The 21764-nt window shown below is 41.3% G+C and overlaps 1 protein-coding gene across 4 annotated transcripts in view; it reads right to left on the bottom strand.

Annotated features, from left to right (window-relative positions):
- qkia (QKI, KH domain containing, RNA binding a) overlaps positions 1-21764 on the bottom strand; it is an 84498-nt gene that overhangs the window by 8559 nt on the left and 54175 nt on the right. Inside the window, exons 5-7 of one of the 4 annotated variants that reach the window (XM_053237557.1) lie at positions 6514-6601; positions 3476-3874; positions 1580-1654 (exon numbers count right to left, since the gene is read on the bottom strand). In XM_053237557.1, coding sequence (XP_053093532.1) covers positions 1580-1654; positions 3476-3874; positions 6514-6601 — 562 coding nt within the window. Of the gene's footprint in view, positions 1-1579; positions 1655-3475; positions 3899-6513; positions 6602-21764 lie in introns of all 4 variants that reach the window. The other 3 variants (XM_026926619.3, XM_053237559.1, XM_053237558.1) reach the window with 3 other exon arrangements.

Below are 21764 nucleotides of genomic sequence, written 5' to 3'. Positions count from 1 at the left end.
GCATCATGATCGGGAAAAACTACAGCCCCATCTCCCTAATCTCAATCACAATGTTATAATTATTATGTTATTAACGTTAAAGCGCTACGTTGCCCCATGTACCCACAAACAAAAGCCAAGAAATGTCAAACAGACAAACAAAAAGCTAGTAATGTTTTAGTGTCTTTCGGGTTGGAATGCATGTTACAGACAGCGATTAGTGGTAAGGGGGCTAAGAGAGGTCGTCCTACGTTGCACAATAAATAAATACCACTAATTTCTAAAAAAAAGTTTTTAAAAAATTATTCCCTCTTTATTTTTCGGTGATTATGTACAGGAGTCATAAATACAATTCCTATAAAATATAAAGTATAAAATAACAGTACCATATATACTAAATCAAATATCGCACAAAACACTTCACTTTATTTTCTGACTAAAATGAGCATATTGTGAAAGTGTATTATAAATCAATATATATAACAATTGTTTATTTAACAATTTAATACGCAAACCTGCCAACACCGAGGAAGAGTAACATGTAGACACGCTGTATAATAATCGCTTGTAGAAACCGTGAAATGTTTCCACCTTGTGTTTCATGCTGCGTAACCCGCTCAAAGGAGAGCGCTATCTGCCCTCTTCCGCATACGAACTCCCGATGATATTGCGAACGTTTGTCCTTTGCGCCACTTTGAAACCTACAGCCGACTTTTTTTGCGTTAGAGTTGACACTTTGTTGATTTTTTTTTAAACCTACAGCCGACTTTTTTTGCGTTAGAGTTGACACTTTGTTGATTTTTTTTTCTCCCCTGCCATTTTCAGCCGAAATTTCAGCGCATCCCTAAAAAGTATAGCTACCTGAAGTTAATTATTTACTTGTCTAATGTTAGCTAAGTCGAACATGCACTGGTAGAATTCATTTCATGTTAACAAACGCATTAAAACATTCTTCATTTACTGTGACGGAAAGTGATAGCGCCGTATCAGTGCATCTTTAAAACGGGAAATTCAAGTCGCGATGAGCGATTACTGCTGTGAGATGGAGGAAGTGGGCGGGGCTTCCAGTAGTGTGTTCAAAACACCTACGCAACCGTCAGTCACTCCAGACTTATATGTCAGTTGGTTCTTCTGTCCATCGGGGAAAAAAAAAGATTGGTTTTTTTGGCGTATTTTTTAAGTGATAACTTGTAGCAGCGTAATCCGATGTTAAAATGCGGAACTCCTACGCAAAACGCGCGGCGGCTGGCAGGTTTGCGGATGAGGTAAACAGGAGTGAGAAAAAAAAATGTACTTAAATCCTACAGTAATGAAGCAAACTCAAGTATTATAAATATTCCTAGTTGTGGAGTGAACGTCACAGTAAAGGAATGTGAGACAACGCTCTGGTTTTCAGTGCTGATATATAATCTGTACATCAGTAACATGTAAAAACATCTCGGCAGTCCCGTGAACCTCTGACTATAAAACATTAGAGCATCACCTTACATACCACAGGGGGCGGAGCACATTTCGGATTGTCTATTTGCATTTTGAAACACAGTTTTAAAAAAATAAAATAAAATAAAAAGACATGTAGGAAGTGTCTTCTCTAACTAACCTCTGTCTGCGGTCACTATCCTTTGGTAAGGATGGACCCGTGAGTCATGTCTCCGCACTTTAGTAGCCATTGCACCTAGATCGTAACAGGTCCATAAGGTTAGACATATTCTGAAGCCCAACAGCCAGACCAAACAAATCTAGCTTCACCTCGGAAAAAATTGTAAATCTGGATTAGAGTAAATTCTAAAACTTGAGCTGAGGTTGAGCTAGAGGTGCTCAGTCTGGCTTTACAGACTTTTCATTTGTATTTATACATATATACACATGATGTCTATGAATAAAAACAAGACAGGACTATATACGTAAACTGTACATATAATGCAAACTATATAACGCGACATGATAACAAGTAGAGAATGCACTGGGAAAATACTTTTTTTCCCTTTAGGCTTATAATAAATGCATCATTTAGCACCCAGAATTTCACAGTAGTAGATTTGATACTTTTTGAGACAGGTGGGCAAGGAAAAAAAAAAAAAAAAAAAAAAAAAAAACCCTGGCAGAAACACATCCATTAGAAATCGAGTTGTAAACATTACTAACGAGGTCGACTTCCTCTGAGGTCAGCAAGAATTAGGCAACAGATTTCTAGTCTGGGTTTTTTGGCTGGAGAGAGGACAGTGTGAAAGGGAGAAAAGAAGAGAGAGAGTGATAGAGAGGGACACAAAGCGAGAGAAGGAGAAAGCAAGAGTGAGAAACAGATACAGAGATACAGAGAGAAAGATGGAAATGCAAGACAAAGAGATAGCAATGAGAAAGAGGGAAAGGGTGAGAAAAAGACAGATAGAAAGCAAGAAGAGTGATGGGGGGGAGAGAGAGAGAGAGAGAGAGAGAAAGAGAGGGAGGGAGAGAGAGAGATACAGAGGATGCAGACAAAGAGACAGACAGAGAGAGGCAGTGGGAAGAAAGAGTGAAATGGAAAGAGAGTGATAAAGGGGAAAGAAAGAGACAGAGAAAAGGAGAGAGAGAGAGACAGAATGAGAGGGAGGAATATGGAGGGAGGGAAAAAGAAGGACAGCGTGAGAGGGAGAGAGAGAGAGAGAGACACACTGAGAGGGAGACAGATGGAGAGAGAGAGAGAGAGAGAGAGAGAAGAAGGTAGAAAAATAAGGCATGAGAAACAGAGAGGAATAAACGTGTGATGTTCTCTGGCAGTATCAGGGTTCTACTTGTCCACCTGACAGACTGAGAACCTGAGATTGGCTCTAATCCAAAGTGAGCAGTTAAAATCAGCGAGTTGGGTTTCATCAGAAAAGCAGAGTGCAGAATAACACGCTTGCTCTTCTTACACACTGTGTTTATGAATTTGTAGACTTCGGAGTGTGTGAATTAATCTGTCTAAATTCCCTCTTTGTTTACAGAAAGGAAAGCTGTTTACTCTGGAACGAGGACTAGTGCAGGGACTCGAGAATAAGACAACAAGAAGGAGGGGAAAAGGGCGAAAGGATTTGATGACCACTCGCTTCAGGACTGCACAGACTCTGGTGTCACAGCCTGCAGCACGAGCAAACACACAGAGAAGAGCATTTCCAATGGCAGCAGGGATCCACCTGCAGACTGCCTGACATGCCTCAGGAGAGAGAGAGAGAGAGAGAGAGAGAGAGAGAGACGTGTGCAAGCAAGCATGTCCCCATCACTCTGAATGTTGACAGGGTGTGTGTGCATGGGTTTTTTGTGTGTGTGTATACACAAGGGAATCCTACCTTGCACAGACTTTGTTTTGCCCTACAGAACCCAGGACAGAAAAAAATAAACAAAAGAGAAAGCCCAGGAGATAAAGGGATGGAAAAACTGTCATCTTTAAATGAGAATGTGTCCTCGCCACCTGTCTCACACACATCTGTCCTTACATCCCTTTCCAACACCAGGCCTCAGCTGCTCAGCACGTATTTACCTTGGACTAAGTCCTGGGCAGGGCTTGGCATCGTCATGTCCAAGCTGCCCCCGTAAAACGTTGCGGCGGTGCCGTCCTGATGCCCGCCAAAGCCTGAAGCACCGAGCCCCCACGCCCGCTTACCTAGGACGCCTCCGTGCTCGATGGGGTACTCCAGGAGAGAGGTGGGTGCCAGGGCGTACGGGTAGTCGTAGGGCGTGGCGTAGATGATGCCTGCGTCAGGCGCCGGGGGCACCAGCGTCGGGGTGGCGTTGGGCAGCATGGCGGGCATCTGCGCGGGACGGATGAGGTTCATGATGGGCGTGCCGGCCGGGGTCGGGGGACGCAGAGCGGCAGGTGGAAGTACCTGACCGGCGGGGGCGGCGATCAGCCGAGGGCCCTGAGCCGCTGCGGCCGCCGCTGCAAGAGAGAACGCAAGGTTCGCTGGTGTAAGAGAGCGGACAGACAGAAGAGAGAAGGAAAGAAGCAAAGAGAGGAAAATGTAGGAACGAGAGAGGAGAGCGCAGGAGGGAAGGATGGACAGTGAAATTATATATTAAGGACAAAATGTGTGGAAGTGAAACAGAAAGAAGGAAGAAAGAGAGAAAGAGGCAAAAGCACACGCCAGATTTGGATTTCAGATTTTAGTGGATGTGAAGAAGGCAGAAACAAACATGCCGAAGCAGAAACACAGGGAAAAAACACAAGAAGGGGAGGGGGCAAAAAAAAAAGAAAAATTAGTTCATGCAATGATCAACAGTGAACCGTAAAAAAACCACAAAACTAAAACAAGCCCCACAACCAACATAACGTGAGGGCAAATAAATAATTAATTAAACAAATAAATAGGCAAATAAACCAAAAAAGAGCAGTGTCAATCAGTAGATGCACAGAACACATCAAGGCAAACCAATCACCACTTTAACTCCACAATTCACCCACAGCAGTGTCACATGATCAGCTGCGAAACATAACAGCTCTCGCCACATGCGGAGGTCTCAACAAATTGGGCGGCCATGTTGGTTAAGGTCAATGCCTGTCACGGAGTCATTTGATATGAAGCTGTTGTTCAAATAAGTGAAACTTGAAGCAGTGATGAAGTGATGAAGCACTCAAGCTCGGGCCTTTAAATGGCAGACTGTAGTCCAGATGCGGACACAGAAAAGAATTTCAGTGGATCAAACCGTGCACTTGTGGGGAAGAAAAAAAAAATTGGTAGGAGAGCCAATAAACGTACGAAAAAAACTGCCTGTAGTTCAGCGACTCCAGTTTTCTAAACTCGAATCGTCACATGTTCTGTGGTGCAGCCAATCACATACATAGATTTTTACGCAGGTTATTTCGCTGAAGGCAGCTCATCAGACAAGCAACAAGCTACAGGGCTAGATTTGTAGTTGAAGATTTTTAAAAAAAATTTATTTAGCAAACTGACAACAACTGGAAGGAGAAGTACGTGTTTATTCTCCATGCGTCAAATAATAAACACGTACTTGCTCCATGCTCGCAAAACATGAGCAGGGGCTTAAATTAAGACAATGAAACAATATATTCTTTATCAGGGCTGCTTTGCTACACAGGAATTCAATAAGTATCTAAGCTACAGCCAATAACACGTTAGGTTTATTTACAGTTCCTATGCTAATGCTAGCGACTAGCAGCTATTTTTTCCCCTAGCGTAAGACGTAATTTGTACATGACGCGTGTTACGCATGCCTGCCCATGACCCCTAGGTGCAATATTCTCACAAGCCTAACAGGTACGCAATTCAGAACATACAGATACGAACAGGAAGTGCACTCAGAATACAGATCTGGATATTTGGAGCACTGAACAAATACAAACAGCGGCATTGCGTTACCCATAAAGTTACGAATGTGTGTACAGAAAGCACACACGCTGCGTTCTAATAGCAGGTCACCTGTTACGTATTAGCTTGGCACGACTTGGTTCCGAAGAGAATTCTTTGAGTAAACATCCATTAAATTTTAATTTTAGCTGATTTAATCAGTCTTCTCTTTTTATAGTGATGAGTGTCATCACATCTAACAGACAAATAATATACAAGTGTTATTAGTATAGGCTCATGGGATTGATCCAAGTTCATTTGGATGATACAAAAAAAATAAATAAATATTAAAAAAAAAAAGAAAAAAAAAAGGCAATAACGAGGAATTGGCTTGAGAAATTACAGTTCATTTACATTACTCAACGATTCACACTATAATTACTTAACTGCTAAAATATTTGATATATTTGCACCTTATGCTACTTGCTGCTGATTTCTGACACGTTATTTTGACGTTTCTGTACTGCTAGACCTTGCAGGTCATCAGTTACAGTGTGAAGGACGCAGTGTCACACGGATCTTATTAACAAACTGAATACGGCGTCAATGTATCCTGTCCACGTGTCCTTCGGCAGAATTTTATTGCACAGCTCATAACTTTTCCCCACTGCCACGAACAAGACGCCGTTCAATCGGGGATCTTTGTGCTGCGTTAGACGTGTAAACATGGCAGACCCGAGATGAAGCCCTCCACATGGACCAGATCTTTTATGTTAAAATGAGAAAAAAAACAAAAAACAAAAGCTTTCGTAAACATTCTGCAATGAAAGAGTGGCTTACTGTCCCAGTCATAAATATTAATGATTTGTACAGTTTCCATTTTTCTAACAAGAGCAGGACTGTGCATTAATATGCATGACGAAGGAGGAGCCACGTGTGCAAATCTGTGCATATTTATGAGCATGGTGTGATTACAAGGCATCCGTGGTGCACATAGACAGTTTCAAATCCACACATACACACACAGAATAAATCATACAGCTTGTGAGTGTGATTTTGCTGGACGCTGATTACATTTGGAACAGCTTTTAACAGAGGAGAGAAAGAGGTAGAGAGATGCAGAGACTGTGAGCATGAACGTGACCGAGGGATACCAAACTTCGCCTTCTAAATGTGTGTTTTGTTGTTTTTTTTTGGCACTGAACGTCACTTCAGTGATTAGCAAAAAGAGGAAGAGTGTGTGTGAGTGTGCGCAGCGTGAGAGTATGCTTACGGGCTTTAACATTGGTGTCTCTGTAGGTTCCGTTAAGGATGGCCAACTCCATCAGCTGCATCTTCTTAAGGTTGTCTTCTCCTTCCGCCTGTGAAAGAAGAAGAAGAAGAAGAAAAAAAAAAAGAATCAGAAGAACCGAAATGGAAAAACGAGAAACAAAAATATATACATACATATTAATCACATTATTCATTTGATAGTCGTGTGTGTGTGTGTGTGTGTGTGTGTGTGTGTGCTGTGTAAAAATCAAACGCAGAATAACACCATGGTGAACGTCGGCCCTGTCAATTTCGGCTCGTATAAATAAACACGCAGGCAGCGCCCGTGCTCATTACCGCTAAATTAGAGCAGGGAAATTATTCACAAGGAAGCAATTAGACCTGCTATCCTCCCATCTCGAAACTAACGCACGACAAAAAGCTTCACGACTCACAAGCCTGGATACTAACACACACACGAAGATTTTGTCAGGAAAACAAAAGGACAGTCTGTGGTTTTAGTGTATATTGCCCAGACTCATAAGGTGGCAGTATTCTGTACATTTTTCACCCCAACTGGTTCCTTACACTTTGTTCAGTATGACCAATGGACCAATAGTCTCAATCACTAGTGATGGTCTTACTGCATTTCAAGTGTTGATTTGTTCAATTCTGAAAAATAAATGCCCTTATCTACAGCTTGTGTCACTAACCTAAACACCTGGATGCTAAATTCACTGGTGTTTGTACAAGGCGATTCATTTCCAGTGCGTCAAATCGACTCCAAAGCTTTGGATTTGACTCGAAGTTTTCAATGCCTCAAATCAAGGAATTGACTCCTTCTTTAAGACTGTCTCCCATCACCAAAACACAGACGGCGATGTAATGACTTCACACGTTTTAAAAATATGTATTGCACATGTTAAGAAAATTACATATGAATGTACTACTCTACTGGGTCCAAAAAAAAAAAAAAAAAAAAAAAAAGCTTTAACTGCTTACAGGCTGTATGGACACGACTCCAAAGCTTTGGATCTGACTTTCAATTTCAGTGACCTGAACCAGAGAATTGACTCTTTTTGGGATCGACTCCCAACACTGAAACACGGATGGTGACTTAATGGCTTGCCACAAAAAAAAAAAAATAAATAAATAAATAAATTATAGTGTTCACTAATGCTACTAGGTCAAAACAATTTTTAACTATGAACTATGTACACAACTTTTAGGTTCTCAATGCCTCGAATCAGGAAATTGACTCTTTGACTCCCAACATCGAAAGGCAGATGGCCAACTTAACGACTTGACACACAACACTTTAAAATATCTATATTTCGGAAATTAAGAAAATCAAACGATGGAGTTTATCATCGCTCCTGGGTCAGAAAATTAGTTTCATTTATTTAAACGCTGTGTGGAATCGACTCCAAAGCTCTCCAACTCTTAAGATTTCAATGCCTGGAATCAGGGAATCAACTCTTTTTGGAATCGGCTCCCAGCATCGAAAGAAGAACGGCAACTGGAGGACTTTATGCACAAAATATTTTTAAAAAATATATAAAGAAAATTTAATGTGGCGGTGATCCATGCTACGTTAATTAAAAAAAAAAGTCATTTAACTACTTCAAGCTAGGGATGTAGCCAAATATGAACACATTTTTCAGATGGAATTGATTCATTCAAAATGAATACAAATACAGAAACGAATAGTAGGTGCAGTATTTGTTTTTGCTTTTATTTTTTTTTTTAAACAAATCTCGCCAATTACGTTTTGAAGTAAAAAATCGTTTGTCTTGTAGACTAGCGTCGGAAATATTCTCATGTACAGGAGCACTTTAAAAGCCTTTGGGAAATAAAAATTATTCAAAAAGCTGAACATGTATGGCAGGGCAGCATGACCACCTGAAGACGGGAGATCAAAACAAACAGCATAGTTTATTAAACCGGTGCATACCATTAGCAAGATTCACTGCAGGAATCTATAGAATCTGATTTTAAGAGTGTGGCTGTGAGAATTTAATAAGAATTGATCAGATTTATCAGAATTATAAACGGCATCTTGAATTTGTGAACGTTTTTCTGCATTAGATACCTAGCTAACCACGTGAAAGTGTTCTTCTATGTGTAATTCTATGCTCTATACCTAGCTAACCACGTGAAAGTGTTCTTCTATGTGTAATTCTATGCTCTATACCATACTTAACCACGTGAAAGTGTTTTTCTATGTGTAATTCTATGCATTTTATACTAAGTACTGGTATCTGCCTACCTACAGATAAAGGTGAAGGTAAATTGGTGCTTTTAATTTATAATAAAACTCTGATAACGGAATATCACTGCAGCTGCTGCGGGAAACCTGCAGAGTTAAAGCGTCGGGTCAGAAGACAGTAAATCCTGCATGAATTAGCAATAGGCTCAAGGCTTTCGCTGTCTTGAAAGAATGTGAAAAATCTTTTTAAGCAGAAAAGAAAGATAGATACAGTCACCTATTATAGCGTAATAAACTGTAAATTCATATGGGAGAAAACTCACGATCCAGAAGCCTGATATTTCTAACAGCAGGAGGGCCACAGCTGGTGTGCAGGACGCTTAGAATAAGACAGTTACTTTTTCAATTCTGTGAGTATTTTCTTATAAACAACTCACCGTGTGTTCGTTTCACAAAGACAAGTTCTATTGGCGATTGCTTTCTCTTGATTTGGTTTTATATTTCTATAAATAAAAATCCAGCCATGCCAAAAAAAAAAAAATAATAATAATTCAGGGACACAGTGTGCTGCTTCCTGCTGTAATCTGAACTAAGACTGAAGCGTCAGCGCTATCATGTGAAAAGTTAATTAGACACCTGAGTGGAACATCGTAATCACAGACCTGGGGAATAAAAATAAAACGCAGTGTTTGAGTGAATAAGAGAAAGATTGCTTTCCGTTTCCTTACAGTTTTTACTCGAAGACTATTCAAGGCCTGACAAACATGCCGCTTGATGTGCATGAGATAATGCACATCAAGCAGCCAGACATGATGGTGTGGGGCTCCACAGAAAGTTCCAGAAAGCCCCCATAAGGCCTTACACAAAAGTTAATATACGCAGGAAGCTGGCTCAGAGCGCATGACTGATGAACACTGAGTCATGCATTCCAGACAATCTGAATAATCATCATCATGTGTGTGTGATTGTGTGAGTAAGGGAATGTCTAGTGTGTGTGCGCGCTTCCCTCTCTCTGTTCCTCTCTCTCTCTCAATCTGTGTGCGTGTGTGTGTGTGTGTGTGTGTGTGTGTGTGTGTGTGTGTCTTCCTGTGTCCACCTCTCAGTGACTGCCTGTCAGTGTTTGTGTATCTGTGTCTGTATGTTAGGGCATGTATGTGTGTGTCTGTGTCAGTGTGTGCATGTGCAAGCTGGCCTGTCTGTGTGTCTGTCCATCTCTCAGTGTGTGTGCGTGTCTGACTGACTGACTGTGTGTAAAAGTAATGACAAAGGCAAATCGGGACAAAGTTGCCACTCAGCCTTCAGTTGTGAAACTGAAAAAGCAGCTGAACACTCGTTGTGAAACTAAACACCAGGCTGGCATCTCTTCCTCTCAACATATTCGTGACCAGACCTGACTAATCAAACCCAGAGTACACATGGCAACCACACTCCAGTTGTCCGTAAAGGCTTCGTGGAAGGAGAGAAACTCTCAAAGGCTTTAAGAAGGATTTCAAAAGAGATAATGAGAGGTGAAGGAAAGGTGAAGATGACTGATCAGAAACCCTGTAGAGATGAATCATATAGACACAACCAGATACACACACACACACACACACACACACACACACACACACACACACAAACACACAACCCCAGGCTCACGTATGAAAACCTACGCTTGTACACAAATACAGAACCTCGACTGGGACTGTCAGATTGTCATGGGATAGAGTTAATAAGAAAGATAAACAGTTTGAGAACTGTTTATACTTTGTGATGTTTTGGTTGTACTCTGTCACTGTTAGTCACGGTGTATGATCAGATGGATGCCTTAATGTTGACAATTTTCAAATTACAGAGTAAAACGCATGTCCGTCTATTATCATCTACCAGTTCAAGTTCCGTACTCAAGTGGTTCTCATCCCTTTGGTATTCGGCTGTGAAAAATAATTTTTTTTTTTTTTAAAAAGTCGGTTGGATTTCGCAACCTCCTCCCACTGGACTCTCGCTTCTCAGCACAAGGTATGTGGACTGCACTGAAAATCCTTTGGCTGTGTAATCCGCAACTTTTGTAAACATGTTACATTAGTCCCTCTGCTGCCACTCCTACCATGTTTATTATAAACAACGGCTATCAAATCAAACACACAGAAGACTACAACATTGTCGACCACATAATAAATGAAACAACTATCTATTTTTTGGCTAAGCAGTGCTGCACACTGTCATCCAAAATGTAGTTGGCACCACATTTATGCTCACGAGACTGGCTTCACCGTCTGTGTGTAAATTAACAATGAGCCCAGTCTTAGCGACATTAAGCTACGACTCGCACTAAAACATATCAATAAATATTACTGCGTTAAATTACAAACTAAGTGCAAAGCTAAAACATGACTGCAAAGCAACTGGGGAAGTCATTCATAACCTCATGGATGCTGCCATGTACCACACCACTGCCTACACTCTAGAGAGCAGGTTAATTAGTACTGCAAGACTGACGTTTAGTGCAATTTTCAGTCATGTGGTAACTCAAGACTTTGAGTAATGATATCTGTGAAAGCCTAACGCTGGGTTTCTTGCCTAAAACCAAATAAAAGAACCCCACTGACCTGTGGAAGATACCTTTTTGCAGACTTTTGTGTCAATCGCTGAGGGGGGGAAAGTTGAGGGAATGGAAGATACAAGTGTGTGCATGAGACAGAGGCTTTGTGAGGCTGCATAAGAGAGTAAAAAAAAATAGACAAAGATGGAGAGAGACAGAGAGAGACGGTGAGACAAAGAGGAAGAGACAGAGAGAGTGGGCGAGAAATAACCAAGTGGAGACGTTTATAGAGAGCAGTGTGTCACTGGGCAGCAGGAATCCGGGAAAGCCTTGGGGAATTCTACCTCGGATACAACCACCATGAGCCGAAAGTACGGGGTAAAAAAAGACTTGACACACGCACACTGCAGTCCATAAACCTGCCTTATCTAGAGGAATCAGATGAAATCAGTGGGGTCTATTTGTGCAGGCGCTGAAGCAGAGCAGACTTCATTGCAGAAAGTGAGCAGAGGGCGTCGCCTCTGCTAGTGACATCAGAAGCTCTTTCACACACAACCCTATACTAAAGGTTGCACTACTAATTTTAATAGTTGGCTAATAATTAAAAAAAAAAAAAAAAAAGACTATTTACTTCATAGTTAAAGTAGTACATTTCAGGGCTTCATTGTTGAGACAGTTTTATTTGTGCAGCAAATAATGCCTCAAACCTCATGGGGGATGCGATGTCTACAGAAGTGCCTGGGAGGTTTTTTCCGCTTAAGACTTAAGACAGAGGTTTTAAGTCCAGCCTGTGTCTGGAAACGAGACTGGGTCAGCTTTTGTGGCTCTAAACTAGCTGAGTGGGATTGAATAGTGATGCGTAACCCGCAGCTCCGAATGCGCTCTATCAAAACAGCACTGGCAACAATTAAATTCACTGTCAGTGCGAGAATTTTATTTGTATTTTCTTTAGCTGTAAAGGATAACAAAAATAAGTGCAGGAGAAACTGAATAGTATAGTCTTGAGCAGTTGACTGTAGAACATACAATGTAAAAAGTACATTTAGCCTGCTTTCTTTACTCTGCTTTGCTCACGTTTTTTTTTCCCCCCATTGCCATAGTGGCAACTAATGAATGCACTCCTTACCCTAAACCTTTCGAGATCCTTCAAAGTCATTTGCACACAGGCGACTGATATTTCCTGGATTTTTATCACACACCAAAGCCTGCACTGCTATAACATCATTCAAGACCAGAAATCCCTCATTCACATCTGATGTCAAGGTAATGCATGACACCAAAAGGTACTCATTATGTCCTGGATCGAGCCCTGGTGGATTTGTCGGAGACTCGACACCAGATATTAAGTTGAAACCTTCCTGGCACCACATCATCCTGACCGTCCTGCCCTATCTGCCTCCTTTTTACTGTAAGACAAACTGAGAGGGTGTCTGGGATGCAGCTGCTGTGTCTGAAATATCGCACAACATTCGCTCATTTCTGACTGCATATGTGAAGCAACGAGAGAAAAATGTCCTCCCTTTGCGGCACCACCCACGCTTTACACAATACAGCTTCTACGAAAAAAAACGATAGAACACTACACAGACAAGCAGACGCAGAGTCTGCACAGGGGTCATGAGTTTTAAACAAGTTTGTCCAAAATAACTAGAGGTGAAAAACTTTAAACTAAACCACGTCTAATACGTGAATGGAAATAAAATCTACAGGAGAAGGCAAAACATTATGCCATCCCACTATCTCTGTAGATATGGTTTAAAGTTAAATGTCGTTTAAATGTCAATTCCTAACTAATAATCCAAAAAACATCCAGCAATCCTAGACAGTATGACATTCTGTCAAGCTAAGGGCTCCCTGCACATGTACATTCTGCTCCTCCCATCAGTTATCAGATAGAAACCAGCTTTCTATGGTGGTGGCTCACAGATTAAAGCTCCGCCCACACAAATGTATTTTTGAAAACAATTTTGAAAAGGAAGACATTACGTAGGAAAGGGGAGTTTTCGGAGGTTTCCATTTTATTTGTCCTCTCTGGCATGACTAGCAAACTGACAATATGGCGAATATAGTAGACGAAATTTCAACCAACTGGCATTACAATGCGAAGTTCCCCATTCAAACAGTTCGTCTCTGTTCTTGACTTGTCAGTCCTTTCAGTCATTTTTTTCCATACTAATTCTTAGCGCTGTAGCTACAAAGTACGTGTGCAGAGGAGGAAGGGGAAGCCCTGGCACTGTACTGCTGAATGAATGAGCTTTATTAACCACCTTCACTAGGCCACAGTGTGCAACCTGGGAGCTTAACAGCTCAGTCATCAATATCCCCCGTACCTCGCTTACACACAGCCAGGGGCCTGTAACAAGAGGACAAAAAGAAGAACACTCTCACATCTCCCTCTCACCCTCTCTAATTCTCTCTTTTATCACATCACTCAGCTCGACCTAATCCTACCTCACCCTGGAATATGGGTATGAGGTCGCTCTCTCTCTTGCATGCACAGGACAGATATGAAGTAAAAAAAATAAATAAAAAATTTAAGGAGGTGGATGATTTAAATAAAGACGGGGATAAAAAGCACAGGATTTGTCAGTGTGTAATATGTAGGGCATCAGTACTAGGGGACGGTATCTAAACAGTGGCACAGATGTTGGCATGAATCTGACATACGGGATTCACCGTAGCAGAACGCAAAACCAAGCGGACATAAGGGGAGGATTGGGGTGTTTAAAAAGAAATATTTAAGTGATCCACAATTTGGACTGGTGCGACACACTATAAACCCTCATGAGACATCTGTCTGCTAGACTGTCTCACTCTCGGCATAGTTTCCCCAGCAAGACAATCTATTGTTCTGTCACTGTGATCCCTTAATACCTCCCAATCGAGCCTGGAATATCTTGAAGGGGATTTGGTGAGGATGATTTGTGGCTTTAAACACTGCCGGATTTGCATCAGATTCAGAGATTTGGGAGTTTAAGCTGATCTGTGCCACCCGAGCCACCATATGCCATGACCTCGGCTATACTAAAAGCCTCCAGAACACAGTGTTCTACTCCTCATGGATGGGTTTGAGGTTTTACAGGCAAAAGGGAAGCCTGTAGCAATCAGAAAGAATGAATCAGCAGTCATGGAGAAATCTACTTGCAAAACACTTAGATATTTTAAAGCTACATCATTCTCTTTTCCCGCCAAGGAGAAACTAAAAACAAACACTTTACTTACGCAAACTCTCTCAGATGAAACAGCAGCATCTGGAGGTGGTCTAAAATGAAGCTATAGTTCTGTCCTCTTCTATACAGGTTACCATGGGAGAATAAAGGCTATGGCTGATGCCTTAACGAACAAGTGATCACAGCATGCAAGTACAGTCAATAAACAGTAAAAACTGTAGACTCCAGGACTGGAATCCTTGCTCTCCCACATGCCTTTTTATAGTGACTTGGACACAGTGCTCATTAATGTTAAATTAGACAGTATAATTGACAATGTCAGCTGTGGAGGTCAAAGGTGCAAAACTGTTGCAGGGTTGCCTCCTTTTATTATCGACGAAGCTACGCTCTACAACTGTGATCCTTGACAACCAAGGTCATCGAGAGGGAGCATGGTGGCAAGCTGTAATTGCAAACTCATGGAACAGTGATCTCGGTCTCAGAGCCAGGATTCAAATGCTCAATGTCCAAAGGCCATCAGCTCATAAGGTACAATCTTCCTAAGATGTGTCTGAGACAAGACATGCAGAGCATTTACTTCTTGATTGTGGCTCTGAAAACAATGGCCATGCAGCAAGTGGAAAATTACTAAAACACCACAGATTACCAGTCAGAATTCCTTTCCAAACACCACCAGAACTAAACCCCAAATTAACGACCACTTTCTTGTGGACTTTTTCGATGTGTTGCAATGAGGGAGTTCTGGAATTATGGCCGGGTATCTGAGCTAAAGCAACTGCAGTTCAAGCTGCTGCCAGCTCACATTTAAATGAAAGCCCAGGGGCCTGCTAGCACCAAATGCTACACAATCCCACTTCAAGCAACCTCTATCGACAGGTTTTATTGGCACTTTCGAGAACACGAGCAGAATTCTGGCAGACTGCAGCGTGGAACTGCGGATAATTACCCCTTAACCCCCACAATGGGGCAGGCGGGGCAGTGCAGTGCAAGAAGGCCTGTGGGGATAGAGTGACTTGGCAGAACCAGACAACTACACAAACACCAACTGCTCAATGTGCAACTGCTCTCTTCCAACTAAAAGGATTAGGTTGGATGTTCAAAGGAAGGCGCATGGACTAACATCCGCAGGGGGCTGTTTTGGAGGGCCAAGACAGATTACAGGCAGGACTAACCTCTAGGGTAAGGGCATGATTTAATGGGTTTATTTTATTTATCCTACTAGCTTTTTAAGAGAAGAGGGGGACAAGGTTCAGTAATTTCTCAAGGTAGTGGCAGAGACATTGTGCTTTTTCCAGCATATTTGAAAAGAGGAAAACCAAGAAAACCCTTTGAAGTGGTTTTCAGCACGACTAAGCTAAACTTTGACTCCCCTCCAGAACTCCACACCTGCTTTTCTACCATGCAGCACTCTTATTGTGATCTGAATCTTGGAATATTTTCTTTGCACTGCACTTTTTCTACCCTCCATCCCTCATGAGGGGGTATGTGTGTGAGCTGACTCCTAATGCTGCAGCAGGAGCAGGACGAGAAGAAATCACAGTTGCGTTGAATCTCTTCATGTGGAAAAGGTCCTGACTTTGTACACATTCTGGTAAATATCATTCCTCCAAATGCCTTCTGGTGGCAGTTAAGAAGAGTTACACTTCTGCATGGGCCGCACATGAGTGCATGTTTCTGCATCACAAGTACCCATGGGATTACACAAATTCTGGTTTAAAAAAAAAAAAAAGTATTAGCCCTTTTCCCTTGATTTGTAAACCCTGTCCCCTGAGCAAGACAAATGAGAATAAAAATACTGCTCAAAGGCCAGGCTCTCGTGAACATTTACCACGTTTTAAGATGTTCTCCTCTTGGGGACTGTGCAGCATCCTATGAGCAAAAACCGATGGATCACACACATGCACCCAAGTCTGGGGAAGACGGAGGCTTACAAAGAGCTCTACCTGCAAGAAAGTGCCTTCCCTGAGTCACTGCTACCCACTTTATCCCCTGTGGTCAAGCTTATTCAGGATTTGTGAATCTGAAAATAAGAAATGTGGTAGCATGGCAGACTTTTTTTTTCTTTTAGTCAAATAGCTTTCGGGAGAAAAAAAAAACAAACAAAAGTTGAATCCATTGCCATTAAAATTTCTAAATATATATATATATATAAAAAAAAATAAAAGGTCATACATTCATGGTAAAAGTACACACCGTGAGCGAATGACAACAGGCCCTGGGGTCACAAATGTAAGTGATACAACAGTCTGAGTGAGCACTTTAAATCCCACAGTGATGAGTGAGCATTCACCTTCCCCAGCCAAGATGAGCACCATTACACCAAAACAAAAGAAAAACAAACATGATGAGATGTCTGACTCCATAAATTGGACATCGGCATCATTTTTTAAAACGCTCAAGGCACCGTAGCAAATGCAAAACAGGCAAAAAAAAAAAAAAAAAAGTGTACTCATTGTTCATCACTTGAGAAAAAGCAATTATCTTTAAAGAGAATGAAATTTCAGGAAAGAAAATGGAGCAAATGTGCAACAAATACATACCTGAATACAAGAGAGATACATAACCTTAACAGAAAAGTGTTACACTCATGCTTAATTCAAACCTGCAAGCGCACTTGTAATTACGCCCATTTAAAAAAAAATAAATAAAAAAAACCACACACACAGACACACACACACACACACAGTCATTTAGTCGTCAGACAGCACAGTTATTTAGACCAAGGCCAGAGTTATACTGATTTATAAAATTACCCGATAGAAAATAAATATATGCTTTTTTTCTTTGGGTTAACTTTCTTTTTTCCTCTTTCCTAGGTTAAACAACACAATTTTTTATCCGCTTGTTACTACCTTAATGTTACCTAGCACATTCACTATTCTATTTACTATACAAACGGTAATGCAAAAAAAAGGTAATTGATGAAAATAAAAAAACATAAGGCGAGCTAGTTAGCTGGTTAAGTTCATAATGCAGAGCAAACAAAACAAACGAGTATATGAATTCCCAGGGAGATGCGACTATGTATGTACAGCTCATATCCTCTAACAAAGTTTCTAATGTAGCATATTATGTTACAAGTTGTTGGGTACCGTTTCGGCTGTGTTTGTTTGAGCTATGTTTGTTTAAACGCAATTCCTCCAAGTGGACGATGTCAGCGATGTGCTGCATGATCAGGCTGCGTATGCCATTGGATATTCCTGTGCAAGTTAAACGGGGAAAATAGAAATTTGAATACCCTACGCTTATAATAATTATTGTGGAAAATGTTATGATGATACAAATAGATTATTCGTGTGCATTTTTGCACAGCGTCATTTTTATAAGGGAACAAAACATCATTCAGGCACATAACTCACTACTTAAGCATCATCAGTGCAGATGATTTTCGGAGATCGCATTGTCGCTGTGTGACAAATCATCAGTGAATAACCTGATTTGGAAGACACAAATGCGCAGCATCATTCTCAAAACGCATAAAAATGCAATTTTTCATGACATTTATATGCAACGCTTATTACAGTTTAGTTATTTAGTCTGAATGTGCCATGTCAGTGAGGCAGGCAGCCTCTGATGTGTGCAGCTGTAAACACACAGTGGGTGGTGTATATAAGGAACAGACACCTCACTTCATAAACTGTTAGGCACAGTTATAGAGAACTCAAGAACAAAAAAAAATTATGTTTGAGGAATTATTAATATAAGGGAATCATTTTTTAAATTGTTTGAGAAATATATTTAAAAAGCCCTGTTTATATAAAATGATTGATGTCTTCATTTCTGTCCAGAGAAAATATCATCTGATCTTAAAATTTTTCTCTGCTGAACCTGTGACGAAATTTACCAGTGAAATTCCAGGTTCTATTTTCGGAATGTACTTTCCATGCGGTTAGACTGGTGGGATGGTAGAGATCAGAGCCGCAGTCCGGTTTTGTGTTTGAAGTACATGCCAGACAGGAAGGATTAGCATGGACATGTGAGAAGAAATCACCCCTGGTCAGCAGGCCTGGACTGCCAGCAATGACTAAGCACGACAACTGCTTGATGCATTTGTATGTGGTGGGGAAATGCTACACAAGGAGAAACAGAGGAAGGGAACAGAAAAAATGTTGAGTGAAAAAGACAAGTGAGTAGAAATCCATAACAAGGAAATAAGACGAATAGATGAGAAAAGAGGACCAAAATTGTTGAGAAGACAAAGACTACATTCACGTTACTACGTAGGTGTGAAACAAATCTAATTTTCTGCCTTAACGTGATGGAGAACGGATAAATTTCAGGACAGTCTGGAAACAAAAAAGTCTGATCTCTTCAAATCAGATGTGACTCATTATGTTGACCTGGATCAGATACATTGGAAAATGATTTACTTGATCAATTCATGCAAAACTGGAAGGAACCTACCAAAACCAAGAGTAGTGCTTGGAACATTTTCCCAAGAAATGGCAAACCATGGCCGCAAACAAACGTGACTACAATGCCAAAGAAAAATAAGAGAGAAGACATAAAATCAATGTTGTGGTCATGGCTGCTCAAAATTCCTTCTTGACCTGATCACATATAGCTGACTAGCTGTTTGCTGACCTCCAGAGCCAAGGTCTGGGCTACTAGTCCATTCATTTGTTGTGTCTACTATGACTGTCTCATTGTTGTTCATGACGCATGTGAATCAAAATTGATATCGATGCGTTCAATGCAGGAGTTTTGGGGGACAGGCGCACTCATATCAAAGACAGACAGGGGTCACTTGCTGTTCCCAACGTGAACCATCAACATAGACAGATCCAATCTGAGCAAAAATTCAGAACTACGCAATGTAGGTTGTAGTTAAAGAGACAAACAAAATGAGAGGAGGAGAAAAACAGCTGAATGAAGAGAAGAGCAGGCTGTATGAAGGCCGCCTGGACACAGCTAAGAGGGACAACAGTTCACCTCATGGGACTCACTAAAATAGAGCTCTCTAGTGTTCAACTGAGAGCAGACTATCGGCATGGCTCCATCAGATTCTGGATGAAAACAGTGTATTTAAAAAGGAAGTACAAAAGTCTCACAAAAAAAGCTACCTTAACAGCCATATTCTCTGAAATATACAGGAGCATTATATCATTGGTTGTAACCCACCATCAGCTGCCAAGTGGTCTCCTGTGGTTATTTCTGGTAGTTGGCATGTCCAAAGAGGCAGTACAGATATAGAAGCTCACAGGATGTGCTCCAAATCATTTTATACTTGTGTCCTTCACCTTTCTTTTAAATACCCAGGGCAAGGCTGAATGGTGAGAGACAATTCAGATAGCACATTACGTTCACCAAGGCATCCTGGCAGCCCTAGGCTGGTGAGAGAACCTAACATTGCTAATTTGTACTACTAAATATGCAATTTACTGCTGGGTAGCATGATGTAGCTTAGTAAAATACACTTGAATGAGATGTTAGCCATACTGTCACAGAATGGCTGAATTACAGGCAATGCTATGATAAACTCTAATAATAGCTTAGTGATGAGGAATGTCAATAATGTACTATCATACTGTATAATTATGTACAAGCTAAACTCATTTTATCAAAGGCGGGAAAAAAAAATCAAAAAGGTAGCATTAGAGTAAGGCATCCAAGATTGAGAAACAGGTCAGGCTGCATGAGGATATGTGAGCAATGATATGAAGGCAAATGTGGGTGAATACTGTGTCAATCATGCCTGGGTATAATTTACTACTGACAAGCTGAATCTAAATCAGCCAAGGCAAGCACAGCCTATGTACTAATGGAGAGGTCAAGTTGAATTGCCACACACTATTAGGAAAATTAGAATCTCAACCATGCTGAAAACTGCATGGTGATGGAGAGTGGAGGGGAAGCAGACAAGCGTCTGGGCTGCACTGATAAAGCAGGTTCAGCTAACTGAAATCTGGCTCTCATGTTAAGAGAAGGAAACGTCAAAAGGTTAATAGAAATTTCGCTAGTGTTTGATCCAGACTGGCTGGCCTGATCAAAGCAGAAGATTTAATGCATGCTACTCTGCACTGCTTTCTTTGGGGAAAAATGTTGAGAAGAAAAAGGGGAAAAAGGGGGGAAAAAAGGAAGGGAATAAACAGTATAGAGCTTTAAGTCTGCTGTCAAGTTGCTTAATAATGTTAAGAGGAAGAGGAAGAGCTGATGTCCCTCAGGATGATTGAGGGCAGTCATCTTACCACCGCACTGCAGCTGACCATGTTTGTTACCCATGATCCTTCACTTTAGCCCTGCAGCTAGGGCAAGAGGCTGAGTGGGTAAGACATTAGAGAGAGCATCTATAACCAGGGATAGCACTGACCTTGCAGGGTCACAGTGTGTATTCCAAGAGTGCTGGTATCTCAGGTCGGTGTGTTTGCCACTGCGATTTTCTGGTCATTCGCAAATAAATAACTGTTTTGCTTAAACAGTTAGTCAAGTGCCAAGTGAGGTAATGTATAAAATTATAGTTACGTCAAACAGTAGAGAGAAACCAGATGAGGTAATGGGTGAAATCATTGTCTTGTCTCTTTTACAAATCACTTGCCAGGAAAGCACCAAGGTGACAGGAGGAACAAAGAAATGGGACAATTAGTTGGGAAGGCATGCTCGCAAGCACACCGCAAGCAACCAGATGGCATTTTGTTCTCATTTGTCATACTGGCCTGATAGGAGGCGAATGTGATTATGCGTGTACGAAGAAAAAGGTGTTTATTGATCACGATGAGCCGGCTGGCCACAACAGGCCTCTGAGCCAGCCTTCAGGCAGAGAGCTGACAGCAAAAATTTGGCTGTCGGGGACGCTACGCCCACAGAACCACAACGCCTGTCATACATTACACACCATCTGTCTGTCTCTATATCCCCTTTCTTGCCATCTCTCTCCCCTAGTGAGGAGCCTTTTTCCTTACAGACAGAGACAGTAAGAGAGAAAGGTATGTACTCAGGCAGCCATGCTTGAGGAAAAATTGTATGCAGGGATTACAAATACCCAAAGACCATAAAAAACGCAGTTAGACCAAGATTTTTTTTTTTTTGAATTACTGCGAATTACTGCAAATGACCTAAATGTTAAGTGGAACCATCAGATAGGTACACTAACAGAAAAGGCACAATAAGAGCAATAAAGAAGAAAGAGAGAGGGAAGAGGGCAGGGGCCAGAAATGCATGTTTGGGGCAAGCAGACAAGCGTCTTATCCAGTCCAGTTGTTGAGAGCCCCCACTCACGAGAGCTGCTATGGGTTGTGAAGCTGCAGTTTTCTCTTTCTCTCACCATCCTCTCCCCGAAGCTCTTCGTGGCCTTTCAAGAAACCAGGGAGAATTTGGCTGACTCACTAGTCCTGCCTTCAAGTACCAAGCAGTTGAAACAAGATGAAATGGGA

This window comes from Pangasianodon hypophthalmus, chromosome 10 (genome assembly GCF_027358585.1).
Source record: "Pangasianodon hypophthalmus isolate fPanHyp1 chromosome 10, fPanHyp1.pri, whole genome shotgun sequence".
NCBI classification, from domain to species: Eukaryota; Metazoa; Chordata; class Actinopteri; order Siluriformes; family Pangasiidae; genus Pangasianodon; species Pangasianodon hypophthalmus.
This window is presented reverse-complemented; position numbering and strand designations above follow the sequence as displayed.